General features: G+C 45.1%; 3 protein-coding genes across 4 annotated transcripts; 1 reads left to right on the top strand and 2 right to left on the bottom strand.

Annotated features, from left to right (window-relative positions):
• Positions 1–1,069: 1,069 nt before the first annotated feature.
• On the bottom strand, positions 1,070–4,756 carry LOC117852041 (E3 ubiquitin-protein ligase APD2). 2 transcript variants are annotated; one of them, XM_034733960.2, is made up of 5 exons: positions 3,675–4,756; positions 2,520–2,552; positions 2,362–2,431; positions 1,969–2,260; positions 1,070–1,625 (listed from the first exon to the last, which is right to left on the bottom strand). In XM_034733960.2, exons 3-5 carry the CDS (start codon positions 2,423–2,425, stop codon positions 1,547–1,549), a joined length of 435 nt encoding a protein of 144 aa, XP_034589851.1. In that variant the 5' UTR covers positions 2,426–2,431; positions 2,520–2,552; positions 3,675–4,756; the 3' UTR covers positions 1,070–1,546. The 2 variants fall into 2 exon arrangements, with proteins under 2 accessions (XP_034589851.1, XP_034589850.1); XM_034733959.2 differs by having other exon boundaries at positions 3,652–4,756.
• Positions 4,757–12,761: 8,005 nt separating this feature from the next.
• On the top strand, positions 12,762–14,407 carry LOC117853888 (cytosolic sulfotransferase 5). The gene has a single exon (XM_034736167.2). The coding sequence runs from the start codon at positions 12,815–12,817 to the stop codon at positions 13,862–13,864; it is 1,050 nt and encodes a 349-aa protein (XP_034592058.1). The 5' UTR covers positions 12,762–12,814; the 3' UTR covers positions 13,865–14,407.
• A 1,308-nt stretch (positions 14,408–15,715) lies between these two features.
• On the bottom strand, positions 15,716–16,730 carry LOC117853193 (16.0 kDa heat shock protein, peroxisomal). The gene has a single exon (XM_034735571.2). The coding sequence runs from the start codon at positions 16,394–16,396 to the stop codon at positions 15,953–15,955; it is 444 nt and encodes a 147-aa protein (XP_034591462.1). The 5' UTR covers positions 16,397–16,730; the 3' UTR covers positions 15,716–15,952.
• Positions 16,731–17,229: the final 499 nt, after the last annotated feature.

Genomic DNA, 17,229 nt, shown 5'->3' on the forward strand with positions numbered 1-17,229 from the left:
GCTAGAATTGAATTGTCCAAATAATTGTGTTGCAGTAATATTTTGAGAAAATTCCTTATATGCTATCGGAAATTAAGCTATCCCTTTTATGCCATCCAAATTTAAACCGTACCATTAAAAAATTAATTTTATCCCCTCTATACCATTGCCGTTATTTTTCTCTGTAAATCACCGTGACTCCGTTAAAACCCGTTCTTCTGGTGCTGTTTTTTCCATTTTTACCCCTCCACCAACCTCAACCACCAGCGACGTCCTATCTCCTCCCCCAAATTGACAAAATGCACGCCGCCCAGCAAATAATCAATATGCTATACTTTGAACTGATTGGTGCATTTGAGTCATAGTAATTTCACAGCAACTAGTTTCCAGCTCTAGTATCCAACAATATGCTGGGGGTTTACAATATACTGGGGGACTTAGTTAAAAATATTCAGTTACAAAATATTTCTACAATGAATGATGACAAAAGCATAGAAGGGATAGCAAGAAAAATGCTTCATCTCTTCTCTTCTAAGGGTAACATTGTCTTTTCCACCTTCACTTAACATCCATGTGACTGTGTTGTGACAGCAATGGCAAGGAAGGGATGAAGTTAAATTTCCAATGGCACTAAAGGCATGGTCTAAATTTGGATGGCTTAGAAGGGATGAGTTAAATTTTCAATGGCATACAGGAATTTTTCTCTACTATTTGATGATTTTAGAAAAGTTGCTTTTGTTCCTCTCATGTGACGTGGACAGCGCACGATGCTCTGCGGATAGTCCAAGCGTGGGGAGGAAACTTGGGCGCCACGGACACGGAGGAATCAGCCGACCAGCACCAGCTACAGATTTTATTGAGTTTTATTCTGGCCGCAACTGCAGACGCAACGCGTGGTAAGGAAGCTTGGGTGCACGACATCAGTGTGAGAGTTGTAGCGACGGCAAATACCGTGCGATTTTTTTTAATGCAACATGAGGCAAACACCAAGCTATTGAGCGTGTGATGTTTTTTCACGATAAACATGAGGAAAAATAAAAAAACATCAGAAATACTGAAGTTAGGAAAGGAAAAGGGGTCCGACTAGTACCTAAGATGGAATAATCCGCCTAAAAAATTGTTAATTAAATTCTTTAAATTCATACCATCAGCACTTGACAGCTCTGGTACAGTTCATTTCCAAAAACGAGAAAAAGACCAATTAATTCTGGATCAAAAAAAACTTGGGCTGTATTTTCCTTACAGGGCTGCGGCAAGTATCCAGCCCATCGGCCCAACACATCCGACAAGCCCAGCGAGCTACACAAAGACTGATCCAAAGGAAGAAAGAAGATCAAGGAATGGGCGAGGGCAGAGGCAGGTGCAGATAGGGTTGGTAATGGATCATGACCCTTATGCCTCCTTAACAATCCAACTTAACTCTCTATTTTTAGATTAAAATTATATTAATTTATGGTCCGGCTTTTATTGAGCCCGATCCTTAAATTTGCTAGGCTAAATTAGATGGTCCTTTACCACCCCTAGATGCAGATCCCTTAAAAAAAAAGTGCAGATCCTTCTGGTTGATCTAAGGGCTCTCGACTCTTTTTACTCTGTGGATCAGCCTCCGACAGATCGGGCAGGCCTTGTTTTCCTCTTCCACGATCCTGCAACAGCAATCAGCAACATGCATTTATTCAACAGCATTTCACCTACTCCCTCCAAATTTGTAAATCTTTTAAGATACGAAAGCCGGGTCTATAGTTTTACGTTTTAGCCACTCCATTCACACAAGCAGCCTTTCTATAGGTTGATGGAATACTACATCCTACAAATTTTCCAAGAGAGATAAATCAAACATATAAATTGGATATGAGATATTCTCTATCAGCATCACTAGAAGCACGATCATGTGTCTTGTATCAGCAACAGTAAGTCAACAAAATTAGTGGGGAAAAAAAATCTAAGCTGCTCAGAACATACCGCCTTGAAAAGATGTGAGAAACATACCTCCTTGCGCATGTAAAGCAGGTAAAGCAATGGCCGCAGGGTATGAAGAAGCAACTCCGGGGAGCATCGTAGCAGATTTTGCACATCTTGTCACTATCTGAATCTTCAGCGGGGCACACGCTGGACTCAGGCTGCTCTCCAGTTGCTCCGTAGCTGAAAAACACCTCTTTTCTTGGAAGGATCGGTTCAGTTTCGCGGCCTGTTGCATCTTGACGCCGAATTGGTTCATGCTCTGTGCCAGCATCATCTGCTAGTTGCTTCAGGAAGCAGTAGAACACCGCTAGTATAACCACTGCAATTGAAAGTTTGAAACCGAATGGAAGCAGAACTCTATGTGAAAAATGGAAGGATATGGCCAATGGCTGAGCAAACAGTTATGAAGTAATCCCACACCTGCTACAACGAAGTACAGGAACCATCGGGAAGCAAAGGAGACCAGAGCATTCAAGATATTCATGGGGACCTGAAAAGATGAATCTGTGATTAGCTTGGAACCAGAATTTTTTTCTTTAACTTTTTTAAAAGAGAGAGAAATAGGGAGAGGTAAATACCTTTGACTGCTACCAGATGATCGACAATGGAGCCTGGAAGAATCAAGCGAAAAAACTCAGAAACTGACAGTGAAGTGCTCCAGGTAATAATATCATGAGTGAGATCATAAGGTGGTCAATGTTTCAAAAAAAAAAAGATCATAAGGTGGTGGAGGCAGAGGCAGGAGTGTTCGTGGTCATAAGGAGTACAAGAGGTCTTCCTTTGTTTGAAGCTCTATGTTTTTATCGAACACACAGGAGAACTGCGTATCTTTGTATTAAGAGAAAAAGCTCTATGTGAGTAGCTGATAGGAGAAGACCTACTAATCAACTGAGGCAATAGTGAACTTTACACCTGCAGCTGTTTTATTTGGAACAGAAAGCCTAGAACTAGGTTGACCAGTAGTTGTGGTAACCAGTGGTTGAAAAAACTATCTGCCATTCTTTCTGGCTATGGGTAAGATGGTCTTGTGTTGGTACAAAGGATTTTGAACTACTAGAGCAAACACCACAGATGAAGCATCGTCCCAGATCAATGTGTTTAACTAGTTAATGAAAGTTGCCTCAAATACAGAAAGCTACAAATAGGAGAATTGGCGCCTAACAAAACGTCAAAACCAATAGGTTAAAACTTGATTCGTACTGAAACCAAATATGAGTGGAACAAAATCACGACTACAGAAAGTACAGGTATAACAACCTTAGAATTTGCAAGCACTTAACTCAGCTATAGGTATAGCTACCTAAATCTCAGGAAGTTAACCATATATTAAATGTTGCGATGATCGTGTGCTTGACTTGTCAAAATTTTGTTCAAGAATACGAAGTTTGGAAGAGACTGGAACATGACAAATAAATAAATTCAAAGCAGTATGGCATTAATGGCATGAAAATTAGCACTAAAACTCAGTAATTCAGAACCAACAAATATGACTGAAAGGCCTGAGACAATTGATCCATAAATCAATTGAACTTAAATAAAATGCAGAAGCTGTTGTGCAAAGAGTAACCGACCAAACCTTTTTCCTTGTACTGAAAAGGCAAACAAACTTGAAAGTTCAGAAACAACAAAAGTACTTATCAGTTCACCTTGAATCTACAGCATATGAAATTCGAATCAAAGACGAGCTCAAGATTAACTGAAAATGCTTACTAGTCTATCTCACAGTGCAATACCATTTGAAATCCCATCATCGCGTCACTACAGGTAATGCCCACGAACATTTAAGATTTGTTAGAACCAACTAGTTGCTGGACATTGATCATCATGCCACTGATCTTCAAGAGCCTGCAGCACTACAAGGCATTCAGGGCCAGGGCCTGTCCTGAAAATGCAGGGGGGCTTAGTATGGAAGGAGAAGGAAGCTGTGGCTCGTAGTGAGACGATGACAATTGGTTACGTATCTCTGCGAGCATGTAACTCGTGGTCGTGGATGCACATGACATAATCCATATTATGCTGTGCGCACTCTTGAAGAGCACCAGTGTGATGATCACACCACTGAGCTGAACAGCAGATATCAGCAGGAAAACTGATCACATCACTGAGCATATGCCACGGCGGATGCAGAAAAATCCGAGCGCAGTGTGCCTCGTGCGTCCACCAGTGCTCCCCATATACGCGAACATGTGTCATGTGAGCACCTCTGTCCTCTGTACCGTACGTGACTGCATGACGTGTTCGGTATGTTTGGCATTTCGTCGAACACTTTGCGCGCAGTGGCTTGCGCCGTCGCAGAGGAGCAGATTTAGCGCAATACTGCAGGGGAAGGGAGCCCTCGAAGATCATGTGCCTGACGGTGGTGAGCGCCAATGCGCCACGGGGCCACGGCGGCGGCGTGGAGCCTGGAGGTCGGCCACGTGTACTGTGTACAACATGGAGGTGGGGTTCGAAGATGAGAAGAAGAGTGACGACGGCCGACGGATGGAAGCATTGGCACACGATTGGTGCTTTGGTAGGCCTTTAGCGAGGCCCGCAGCCTGCAAGTGGGCCCTATTTCATAAGCTGGAGAGGAAGAAGGCCAGGGGGCTGTGAAAAAGAGAGAAGGGGTACCGGAGCTCACATGGGCCTCGCCGACAATTGGGCCGGCTAGGGTTACCCTGCCCTCCACCTAGGCAATCGGTTTCTGTCTCAATTCCGCTCCCCATTTCAGTCCTCTTTTCACTCTTCTCTTCCCACTCGCCTCCTTCACCGCGTTGGTGGAGGTGACAACGCGGATACCAGAAGTGTTTGTATATGAGGTGCTAAACTTTAGCAGTGTCACATCGGATGTTCGGATGCTAATTAGGACTAAATATGAGCTAATTACAAAACTAATTGCACAGATGGAGTCTAAATCGCGAGACGAATCTATTAAAGATAATTAATCCATCATTAGCAAATGGTTACTGTAGCACCACATTGTCAAATCATGGACTAATTAGGCTTAATAGATTCATCTCGCGAATTAGACTCCGTTTGTGTAATTAGTTTTGTAATTAGACTATATTTAATACTCCTAATTAGTATCCAAACATCTGATGTGACAGGTGCTAAAGTTTAGCAAGGGGTATCCAAACACCCCCTAGGTAAAGGTGGTGTGCAGATTTGCTTCATCTTCGTCACTTATGAGATATTCTTCCCCTGAGTTCGTGCGGATTCATCTTCTTCACCGAGTTGACCATCCTCACCACCGGCTTGAGCCCCATCATCGTCTTCATCTGCACAAAGGTATGGTCCAGATCCGCTCCTCTCATGTATGTATAGTGCACATTATGTTTGGATTCGACGGGTTTGGAGACTCCTTTTGAAGGAAATCATAGGGAATTTCGGTTGCTCGCCGGCTCCAACAAAGGAGATATGCTCATGTAAACTTAATTTATCCAGTTAGGAAGGCGGATTTGGTGATTTGTTGTTATTTTTCGCATATTGAAAGAGGGTTCGATAATGTTTTGGATCCTCTATGGATATTATAGTTTGGTGTAGATCTGTGATAAAAATCTTCATGAAGAAGGGTATATGTAATATTGATCTGGCTATAATCAGGCGCTCGTGAACGCAATGCGAATTAGGCCAACTGAAACCTATTTTGTGCCAACAGGACATTGCAAAGGGGCAATCAAAGAAGAGGTGGCCTATGTCTTCTTCAACATTGTCATTGCATAGGACGCAAAAAACATCTAGTTGGACATTACAATTTCTTCGTTGCAGCATCGTCTTCATGTTCCGTCTGTCCACTAGAATTAACCAAGCAAAGAATTTGAGCCTTGGTGTGCATTTGGACTTCTAGAGCCATGCAAACGTTTGAGGGATTTGCAAGTGCTTGAAGGCTAGGCTGTAGATGCACCTTGAGGTGTAAGGTTGATCTCCCCATATAAAGCTCCACATGTCTTTTGATGAAACCGAATACTCATCTGCCTTAATTTGATTTTGCATTGTGTGATTCCTCCATCGCTTGTGGTGACAATGGTAGGTAGAATATTGATTCTAGATCATTCTACTCCATTATATCCTTGACCGAAATATTTGGGTTGATTGCAAAGGACTATAGTCTAGGATATTGGGTTGATTGCAAAGGACTATAGTCTAGGATATTGGGTTGATAAAACACCACCTCACCAACCTTACAGGACGCTAAAAATTACATTCAACCGCAGGACATCCTTCCACCAGAATGATCCTACTTTCCTTGTCCCATGTGGCACTCTATGATTGTAATATTTGAACCAAATCAATTGTACCCAAGGCACTTCAGCTCTTGAATAAAATTTGTTTAACTGTTTCAATAGCACAGTTTCATTATGCAATTTGAGGTTTAAGACTCCCAAGCCACTCTTTGGTTTCGGTTTTTGAACTAGTGGCCAAGACGCCAAATTACCTCCTTTTCTTGTCTGATCATTCCCGCGCCACAAGCATTGCTTCCTCACTCTATCAATAGCCTCAATGAAACTAGCTGGCAATTTGATTGTGCACATGGCATATGTTACCGTTGGGGTTATCATTGAATTTACCATCCGGAGTCTCCCTGAATATGACAGGAAAGAAGAGCACGCCGACAATCTTCTTTCTACCCTATCCATGATGGTGTTAGATCTTCAAACCTTGGTTTGGTCGTTCCCATGGGCAGGCCTAGGTACGTGAAGGGCATAGCCCCAATTTGGCAACCAAAGACTGCAACTAGGTCTGCCATCTTGCTGTTTGAGACATTTATTGATGTCATCAGAGATTCATGATAATTGACCTTCAAACCGGTTGATGCAGCAAACATATTCAGCAAGTCTTTAAGAAACAACAGCTATGTTGCGTCAGCTTGCATGAGAAGGAGGGTGTCATCCGCATACTGTATGATAGGGAAGTCATTGCTTGGTTGAGGAATTGGGATGCTGAGCATACCTCTGTTGCAGGCAAAATTGACCACAAACTGTAAACAGCTCAGCAGACCCTCATCTTGCAAATCCTCCATGCCAACAAGTATGGCTTCATAAAAAGCAGAACAATCCAGTAATGTCTAGCTTGGTCTTTTGAATACATTCACCAATACCATCAGAGTAGGAGAGAAATCATTATCCTCAAGTTGGATTTTTTCAAAAGCCTTTGATACAGTAGAACATGATGCAATTCTCCAAGTGATGAAGCATATGGGATTCCTGATAAATGGTTGAAATGGATCTCAATGATCTTATCAACAGGTAATTCATCAGTGCTTCTGAACTAGGAAAGCAATTTAAATGTAAGCGTGGAAGGGAGATTGCTTTTCGTGAGGCAACGCTTGGCCCAATGACCGAATTTGAGGCAAGCTTTACAACAAATTAGAGATCGACAGAGCCTAGACACATGGCCCAGACCAAGACATTTAGAGCAGAAAACCTCATTGGCTGACTCTAACTGTTGCTGACCTTTGAATTTTGAATTACGAAGTATTGTGTTCACATAACTTTCCTCCGTTGATTTCGCCTCAGATTGGTGAACATGCAAAGAACCCGAAGAACAACCAAGATCTGTATGCAATCTTCCAAAAACATGATTCACCTGCACATCCCTCCTTGAAAATCCAGAACAAGCGACAAAGGCTGAATTGTGATGAATGGGAACATTCAAATCACCAACTGCGAATGATTGAGGACGATGCTTAGCCACCGGGGAGTCTTGGACTAACTTTTTTGCAAAACGAACTTTCTTCCCAAACGAAGATGCTTTCATGGCTCTCTTTTATTTCTTAGAAAGAACTTTGTTCCACTCCTTTTCCTTGTTCTTCCTCCCAAAGTCGTTTTTCTTTTTCCCAATAAGCAACACTATTATTCCAAAGATGAAAATACACATCGAAGGAAGAATCAATGAACCTCCGAAGGGCATAGACAAGAAAACCCACTTTCTTGCATGAGATAGAGAACCTGAAGTGATGCTCACTGAGAAGTTCCACGTGAAAACCATTTGGCGAGCCCCCAAACAAGAGGCCAAAGCAAAACTGACTAATGTTGGTGTCAACCGAAAAGTGTAGCGACCGAAAGTTGCAAGAAGAAAGAAAGATCCATCCACATTTGAAGAAGGATGATGGACCGGGGAGCCAAAGAGCTAGCAGACTTCCTCTCTGAAGCGAATTCTAGGAGCGAGATCCAATTTGCCCACTAGTTCCTCCTGTAGATCCATCACGAGAAGGATGAGAGGAGCGGGAGATCAAGGATGCACACCTGGTTGATGACGCAAGGATCTCAGAGTGGAGATGAGATCAGGGTGCACTCACGATCGCCAGTTCGCCGTCGCCAGTCGCCAGTCGCCATGCGGACTCGGGCTAGCCGTGTACCTCAGAAGAATATCTTGACCAGTTTAATCTTTGTGACAACAATGAAGAAAACTGGTGGTTTATTTCAAAAAGAAAAAAGAAAAAAAAAACTGGTGTCGCTCTCTGGCTCTGACAGGCTATCAGCTCTATACGGACTGGCCTGCTCCTTGTAGGGCGCGGCAAAGCCACGCCTAGGTTTCTAGTTCCTGGACGGAAATGAATGCCCGAGAAATTATCGAGGATGTTTCCAAAAAAAACGCCATATTAGCTGGACTGCCAGATCGCATTGCCAGTTGCCACGGGCCACGGCGCTCTCCTTTTTCTAACGGTTTTCCCTCTCGCCCTCCTCAGCATTCCCCGAAACCAAGAGTCTCGCACGACCGCGCCGCCGCCATCGTGATCGCCGATGGACGCGGGATGCACTGCGACGGCGTGATGGACTCCGACCGCGAGAAGCGCGCCTCCGTATCCGCTGGCGGCGGCGGAAGCGGCGGCGGGGACTACTTCGGCTCGCTCCCCGACGACGTGCTCCTGCTCATCCTCCTCCGCCTCCCCGCCGCCGCCGCGGCCCGGACCACCGCCCTCTCCCGCCGCTGGAGGAAGCTCTTCACCGGCATCCAGGGCGTGTTCCTCGCCCTCCCCGGCGCCCGTGCCCGTGTCCGCTTCTGGGGTCGCCCTCGCCGCCGCGGCCACCGCCGCCCACGCGTCCTCCACTGCCCTCCGCCTCCACGCTGCACCTGGCTACGCGGCCGCCTCGTCCTGCGTCGCTGACCGCGCGCGACGCCTCTCCGACGGGCTCTTCTCCGATGATCAACGCGCGATTCCATCCCCCCAGGCTGACGTACGCGTGAGCACGTACGTGCGCCCGCCCAAAACTCTGATCGATCCGTGTCATGTGTGTCTGCTTCGATTTCTGTCAGAATCCTGAGACCCCTTTGTTTGCGTGGATGAAATGCTCCTGGTTTCCGTCCTTGTATCGCGTCAAAGGATAAATCCGATGAAACTGACGAATCGTGTTCGAGAACTTGTTTGCAGTTGAAAATTGAAATGCAGTTCTGTTCTTTGATATAGATACCATTACGAATTGCATGATTCTAATTGTGGATCAGCTGGATTTATCATCCAAACATGAAGAATTAATCAGAAAATGCATTTCCATGTTTAAGTGATTAGATTTGGACGGTCTGGTTCTATTGTTGAGCACTCCAGGAAAATGTTGGTTATCCTGTTTGATCTGCTCAGTCGCCTTGTTCTCTGTGCTACTTTGATATATAACAAAAAACAGAGCATGCTAGGTTGATATAATAAACAGATTCTGTCAATGCTAATGTTGGGGGAGTGGGGGGTGTTAAGACTCCATTGCTGGTAAATGTGCAGGAAGAAAATCTTCAGAGATTGATCCATCCAACCAAGATCCCCAGGTGAAATTTCAACCATACTTAAAGTATGGTAAATGTTTTGTTCAATCGGTTAGCTTTGTACTCGCCCTTTTCAATATAATAAGTGGGAAGTACCGAACTACATAGAACAATTATTGCTCCCACAAGAATTATATTATTTTCTTGGTTTAGTATAAGTACAATTATTTACCTTTTCGTCGCCATCGGGAATTTTAATTAGACATGGCACAATGAGTTCTCTCACTTACCCAGGTAACTTATAGTTCCTTGGTGCTCATATAATGTGCTTTTCTGGACAACTGCTAGCATCACTATTTGAAGTCTCTGGATCAATTTTTAGTTTGAAAATATTGAGGAATGATACTTCTAAGAACTGAGATCATTAGATAGAAATCAGTGTATGTACTTGCTACCATAATTATGTGGTAGTGAACCATGCAATCATGCATGTATGGTGGCAACTAGCAACTACTAAACATTTGCAAAATATTTAATGTTAAATACTCAGTATACCATTATGATTATGTCATGCAATCGTCCAATGTCTAACTCGCATTTTAGCAAAATGTTTACGCCCAAGCTCACAATTTAGCAGTAGTTCCTACACCTAGGTTATTATGCCTACCTTTGTTCTACCATCTCAGTCTACTGAATCTGATGAGTACCAAGAATAATAATGATGACAGGAAGGCCCAAAAGCTCTTCGGCATGTGACATACCCTGACCAAGAACTTCGCACAGTGGAAGATGCATGGGTTCACAAGGATGAGACCCATCAACTGACTTTAGGTACACAAGAACTAATTCACACTAAAATTTGGAAGTGCATGCAGCTTTAATGTCAAATTAAGTGACATCTCAATACATGTCACGGAGGCCCATAATTCATATATGTGGAGTATCTTTTGTTCTTTGTGAACACATTCTTCGTAGGTCCTAACCAATATGATCTTCCCCTGGCGAGTAACAATCTTCCATTTTCGCAGGCCTCATTTTAGTGACTACTAAAGAAACAACTCACATGGGAATACCAATTTTCAGCTACACTGTGAAATACAATGGCATACCGTATAGGTATACCTTATGATGCCTGGCTTTCTCTGTCAGGGAGGTAACAACATGTCTTTTAGTTTATGATATGCAGCATATAGAAATATATTTACACTTAATGTCCATGCTAAAGCAAGCACCTATGAAACTTGAACTGTGTTGATTTGATATTGTTAGCTTCTTTTTGTTGTCACTATCGTGTCAAGGCTATGTCTATAAATGATGGAGGCCAGGTGGTAAGTTAGTTGTCAATACTACCGGAGCAATTATATTTCTCCAATCATTTTTTGGGGATACCCTGCATTACAACTATATATTTATGTTTGCTCCACCATGTTTGATCCGTGTGAACTGGAGAATTTATCCGTTTAAAAATTTTACTGGTATTCCAGGAGTTTTTAAGAGTCTATTTGCACATTCTGATGCAAGACTCCCATCCCTTTTGCAACACTAATGCATGTGATTGTTGGAAGGGAAATTGAATGTGATTGTTCAAAGAACCCTGAGTCTCAGCTATATATGCAGAAATTTTACTGTCAGTTGGTTGTAAAGAACAAAAGGCACCCTGTTATGGATGCCGAGGTTGGCGACATGGGCACCATGTGTATGCTGTTTGATGCAATGCTGAGGCGAGATGACGTGCCCTGGACTTCTATGATTAGGCACGCGTACACTGCAGAGTTTCTGAAACTTTGTTTTTATGTGTGCTATGCTTCATTGTTCACTGATGGTATTGCTTTCGTTGATACAGAAAACGGAACACCGAATAGATCATTTGCTGTGTGTCGGCTTTCTGAGGCTTTGAACTCATTCACTTAAATGGCTGTTGGTTCAAGTGAGCTGCAGCTGAACATTCTGTTTTTATACGACAAGCAATTGCTCGCCTGAACTTTCATTGAACGGATGTAGAACGCAGGTAAAGCGTTCAGTGCATTGTGAGGTTAGGGTGGAGAGGAGAGTACACACAGCTAGCTATATGCTACATCCCGTAGTCCTGCACTCCAAGAATGAGAAAAAGTTCTAGCTACTGGCTTGCGGATGTGATCTGCCCATATGTCGATGGAGTGTAACACCTGCGCTGGTGACCTGTGGGCGGCATTAAAGACCATGTCATTTATGTCCTTCCAAATGTTCTATAAGAACTTAAGAAGGCGACGATCAGGGTTCTGAGCTGAGGAGCATGTAGATTAGCATCGAAGAAACTGACATCCCAGATGTCGCCGAGCTGTCCGAGCTGTTGAACCTGCACGTACCCAGTTGCTGACCAAATGTCCCTCGCATGACGTAATCCTTAAAGAGGTGCTCGTGATCCTCGTAGCCTTCGCAAAAAATTCTTTTACCCCTTGGCTGGAAATGTGTAGCTGATGGTAATGTAGAAGACATTCATTGAGCTGTATGGAGAGAGGTCGAGTGAACTGCCTTTTGGGTGTGTTGATCCTGCGGTGAGAAATGCATTGCCTGTCCAGTGGCTTTGGCAGCTGTTGTTATTGGAGACAAAGCTTTGTTCATTGTCATAAAATTGGCACTATATTTTAGATTAATGAATGTAATTTGGTTCTTACACCAATGATGTTATGTAGTACATGCATTTGTTTGCTGATTTGTCAAAAAGAAACAGCCATACATTCAGATGATTAGACGGATTCTGGTAAATTTAGACATGTTTTTTTTGTTGTCCACACAATATCTATTATTGATTCCTTTTTAGGTAAAATAATTGTAACTCTGTTACTACAGTGATGCTTAGGTTGTGACATAGAAATTAATGCTGATGAAATTCTCTATGTATCTCCCATTGAGACTGGCTTTAGAAATCAGCTTCAGTCCTTGTAGCTTAAAGTTAATTGTCATGCAATGAAATACTACAAAGGATCAAAATTCAGTATTATGTCTATTTGCTCAAAGCTGGAACGGAGAGAAACTGAAGATGGGGGTGGGGAACCGGGGCCAGGGCCAACTCTGTAGTATTCGGGTAGACTGGTGGGTGCAATTATCTGCCTCCTGAGTTTTCAGTATATAATAAACTTGGAGTTGGAGCACCAATTTCTTGTTCGACACCAGTCTACCACCGTGGCCACTCCACCTTCCATTGCCAGCCCAGCCACCCATGGCGACCAGCGGATCTAGTTCTCAAGTAGGCCCCGTCCCGTTCATGGACGTCGAGAACGACACCGACATGGTCACCGTCGTGACGGAGAGTCCTCCAGAAGAGCACGCCGGCCTGGTCTCCGGCCTACCATGCTGCACGGTCGCCGGCATGTCCAACATGAAGCTCCACTGCTACCAGGGCTTCTGGATACGGGAGAGCTGGGTCCCGGCGGCCGTCGCGCTCAAGCGCCGCTTCGAGCCCCGCCCCGACGACGTCATCGTCGCCAGCCCGATGAAGTGCGGGACCACGTGGCTCATCGCGCTGACGTTCGCCACGATGGCGCGGCGCGCGCAACCGCCCAACGCCGTCGACCACCCACTCCGCCACCTGAACCCGCACCAGTGCCTCCCGTTCCTGGAGGGCCTATTCGCCGGCGGCCGGGAGAGCGAGCTCGACGGGTTCCCATCCCCGCGGCTCATGAACACGCACATGCCGCTCGCCATGATCCCGCGTGCCGCACCGCCGGCCGCCGGCGACGGCAGCGGCTGCAGGGTCGTCTACATCTGCAGGGAGCCCAAGGACATGGCCGTCTCCCTGTGGCACTACTTCCGGCGAGTTCATCCGGGGCTGACACTGGGCGACATCGTCGACGGTGCCTGCGACGGCACCACGCCGGGCGGGCCGTTCTGGGACCACATCCTCGGCTACTGGCGCGCCAGTGCGGCGAGGCCGGAGAACTTGCTCTTCCTGCGGTACGAGGACCTTCTGCGCGACCCCTCGGAGAACGTCCGGAGGCTGGCGCGGTTCGTCGGGCTGCCGTTCTCCGCGGCGGAGGAGGACGCCGGCGTTGTCCGGGGCATCGTCGAGCTGTGCAGCCTCGACAGCCTGAGGGGCATGGAGGCGAATAGGACCGGCTACGTGGACTCGCGTATCAAGATCCCACGCGAAGCTCTCTTCAGGAAGGGTGTGTCCGGCGACTGGAAGAACCATATGACGCCGGAGATGGTGCGCCGCATGGACGAGATCATCGCCGACAAGCTACACGCCTCAGGAATCACGTTTCAGTGAATTCGAGCGTGGCCTACCTTGGTGGGCAATGGGCATCCATGACCAAGACCAACCGATCGTGGAAGTGGTTGGTACTATTATTATAATGCCTCTGACAACGGTGCCACGACGCCACTACTCTAGTTTCATCCTCCTTGTCTGCTGGCTGCTACTTCCAGAACAGCACCCCGTGGGGGCGATTCTGGCTCACATGCCGTGACGAAGCTTGGTTGTGGAGCCACCGACTAAAGCTCGAAGATCATCAGATAACGGATGCCTGGTGTTCCCTCTTTTGTTCAATATAAACTAATGTAGCTCCATCTTGGAGAGTACCCCCTCCTCCCTGTTTTTTCTTGCTTAAGATCCAATGTACAATGCATTTTGGCCTGACAAAAAGGCCCCATAATGAATTCAGGTGGGGCACTTCCCCCCTTGACCCTTCAATTTTTTTTTCTGCCTTGTCAAAAATGCTGTACCTACTCTGCATTGATCATCAAAATAATATAAAAGGGATAGAAAAATCTGCATTGATCATTGTCCGTTCAACATCTTTTCTTCTGACGTTATTCCTGTCGTCAGTCCAGCGGTGCCCTACTTCTCTCCCGTGGCTCCCAAAGTGTATTGCGTTGGATTTGGCTGGTGCCTAAGATAGGGAATTTATTGAGATATGCTAAAAAAGGGCGGGAGCGGCGAAGAAAGTTCTTTGAAATAAAGTCATTTAGTGTAAGGCTAGCTAGCTTTAAAGGTCATATAAATATAGAAAATCTAGTAGCCAACAATTTTATTTTTACAGCAAAGATAAGTCTCTATCAAATTAGTATAACACAATTAAAATTATTGACTTATGAATGCCATTGTTTGAAAAAAAAAATAGGAACAAGCACTAACAAAACGAAATGAGTAAGACGTGGTCATTCACCAATGCATCTTCTTCCAACACGACAACACGAAGGAAATAACGATCAAACATGTTATGTTAATAACGAAAGTTTGGGCTTCTAACAATATACACAATAAGAAAATATGATTAGTATGGTCAAGTGAAGAGAAATAAGATGGACAAAATAATATTTGTTTTGCTACTGCGCAGTAAACAAACATTTATTCATTCTTTCAAGACCACTCGGCAAACAATGTGCTTAGCTCCTTTTGCACTGGGGGTCAACATCTCTGTTAAGCTTAGCAAAGGCCCGTATAGTGTTTCGAGATACACATCTTGATAACACAGCATATAGCTGGCTATACGAGAACACATGTTCATCAAAGTCCTTTGAGGTCATAGAAGGAGAACGGAAAACACACAATAATAATTACAAGTGTATAATATAGATTTCTCCTTCAATTGATGGCCATAATACCCACTTGCTGCTGGCAACAAGATCTTGAAATCATTACAAGTGTATCGGTTAGGGACCCACCCCAAACAATGCAAGAATAATTTCTACCACTACCAAGAAAATGGTCATAAGTACTAATCTTGCCAAACAAATCAAAGATGTCAAAAAAGACCATTCCTAGCACTGAACATCACACAAGGTTCAGCAAAGTGCTTTGACGTCGTCTTCTTCCTCGAAACCATATTGCTCAGGTAGTTACACCGGTTACAATCTTATATTAAAAAATAAATAGTCGCAATTCGAGAAAGTATGATTATAACCAACATATATACACATTTGTCACTAACTTTATACTGGAAATAAATTATGTTTTATATTGTACTGTGATTGTAGAAGTGATTGTTGTATTATAAATGGAACAAAATGTCCATAGCATATAATTGCAACTTTTATTTTTTTTTCTATTTACAAAAGGTTGCAACCCTATATGTGACTCTGTTGCAACCAAACTACTTTTAGCAATAGACACACAGGAGAAATATAAACATATCATTTTATTTATTTATACTAGTATATAAATCTAGAATAGCATATTAAGGTTCAGCGTCAAGTCGTATTATTATTCAACCGAAGCCTCGTCGGCTCGCGGCTATTTGACAACTCCTTTACAAACTCCCATCATATATGTCACATCGCAGCTGCTGCATATGAAGCATTCTGCACGCCGTCGATCGGCAGCAACACCGCCGTCGCTACTCCATGGCAGCCGAGCTCAGAGCTTGCTGTGGACAGCGATGGGCCTGGGCTTGGGCCGGGCCGTGGCGGGCTCCTTGGGCACCACGACGGTGAGCACCCCGTTCTCCACGCCGGCCCTGATCCGGTCCACCCGCACGTCCTCCGGCAGCGCCACCGCGCGCGCGAACTCCGGCTTCCCGCGCTCCGCCACGTGCCACACCGCCCCGTCCCCGTGCTCCCCGTCGCCCTTCTCCTTCCCCGCGGGCGGGTCGCCCCGGACGGTGAGCACGTTCCCTTCCTCGACCTGGACCTTGACGTCGTCCTTGCCGAGCCCCGGCACGTTGATGCGGAGCACGTGGGCGGCCGGGGTCTCCACCCAGTCCATGGCCGCCGCGCCGGAGGAGGACCACTCCACGGCCGGGAAGGGCCGCGCGTGGAAGAAGCGGCGCCGGAACGGGCTCCCGAAGAAGAAGTCAGCCATTGGAACTCGCGGCTTGGAGGGAGCAAGAAAGCTCGAGATCGGAGAGGAACTGGATCGATGGGACGAATGGAATACAGGAATAGCACAAGAATTGTTGGGAGCAGGGTGAGTGAGGGATTAAATTATGAACGCGTCCACGTCAGAAGATGGTTCCAGAACCAGATAGGGTCGGGGTCGGGGATAGAGGAGTGGCGAACGATGTAGAGAGGACACTGCCACACTGGAGAAGCTTCTGGAGTAATATGACTACTATGTTCTGAATATCACCAGTGGATATCCCCCATTCTCACAGCAGCTCACAGGTTGTTGCTGGAAGATTCTTTTTGTAAGCTAGATTAAACAAAACCTAACCTGTCCAAATAGATAAAGATGAACCACTGCAAAGTATTATTAGATGGATCATCACAAGTTCCCACAGATTAAATCAGATCAAATCACAGGACCATTTAACTAAAATTTTACATACAGGACTGACACATTGCTCTAGCTAAACTTCAGACATTGCAACAGCGAAGTCAGATAAATGTGCAGATCAAGAATTCTACAAAAGGACTTGCATCAGGAAACCTGAGACGGAAGTGAGTAGCTCTGAATAGCAGCACCATACTGGAACAAGAGAAACTGCTCCAGTGGCTTCCTTTTACTGCCTGAATAGTATGTTACTACTACTATTAGCAAGGGCCAGAGCAGGGAGGCTGATATCATCCAAGACCTATATCGGATTTGGTTACAAATAGCAGAGGAAGTTCACTCAGCCCAAAAGGAACACACGAACAAATAAACAAAAAGAAGAAGACAGTCGTCTAATTACAGAGAGAGACAAACAAATGACT

Source organism: Setaria viridis, chromosome 4 (genome assembly GCF_005286985.2).
Source record: "Setaria viridis chromosome 4, Setaria_viridis_v4.0, whole genome shotgun sequence".
NCBI classification, from domain to species: Eukaryota; Viridiplantae; Streptophyta; class Magnoliopsida; order Poales; family Poaceae; genus Setaria; species Setaria viridis.

Excerpts from the sequence above, each read along its gene's own strand:
- LOC117852041 (XM_034733960.2), bottom strand. The coding sequence starts at position 2,425 with ATGAATATCTTGAATGCTCTGGTCTCCTTTGCTTCCCGATGGTTCCTG. Across the intron at positions 2,261-2,361 it reads CCTGTACTTCGTTGTAGCAG|TGGTTATACTAGCGGTGTTC; the intron begins GTGTGGGATTAC and ends TTTCAATTGCAG. Across the intron at positions 1,626-1,968 it reads TGCTTTACATGCGCAAGGAG|GATCGTGGAAGAGGAAAACA; the intron begins GTATGTTTCTCA and ends TTGCTGTTGCAG.
- LOC117853888 (XM_034736167.2), top strand. The coding sequence starts at position 12,815 with ATGGCGACCAGCGGATCTAGTTCTCAAGTAGGCCCCGTCCCGTTCATG.
- LOC117853193 (XM_034735571.2), bottom strand. The coding sequence starts at position 16,396 with ATGGCTGACTTCTTCTTCGGGAGCCCGTTCCGGCGCCGCTTCTTCCAC.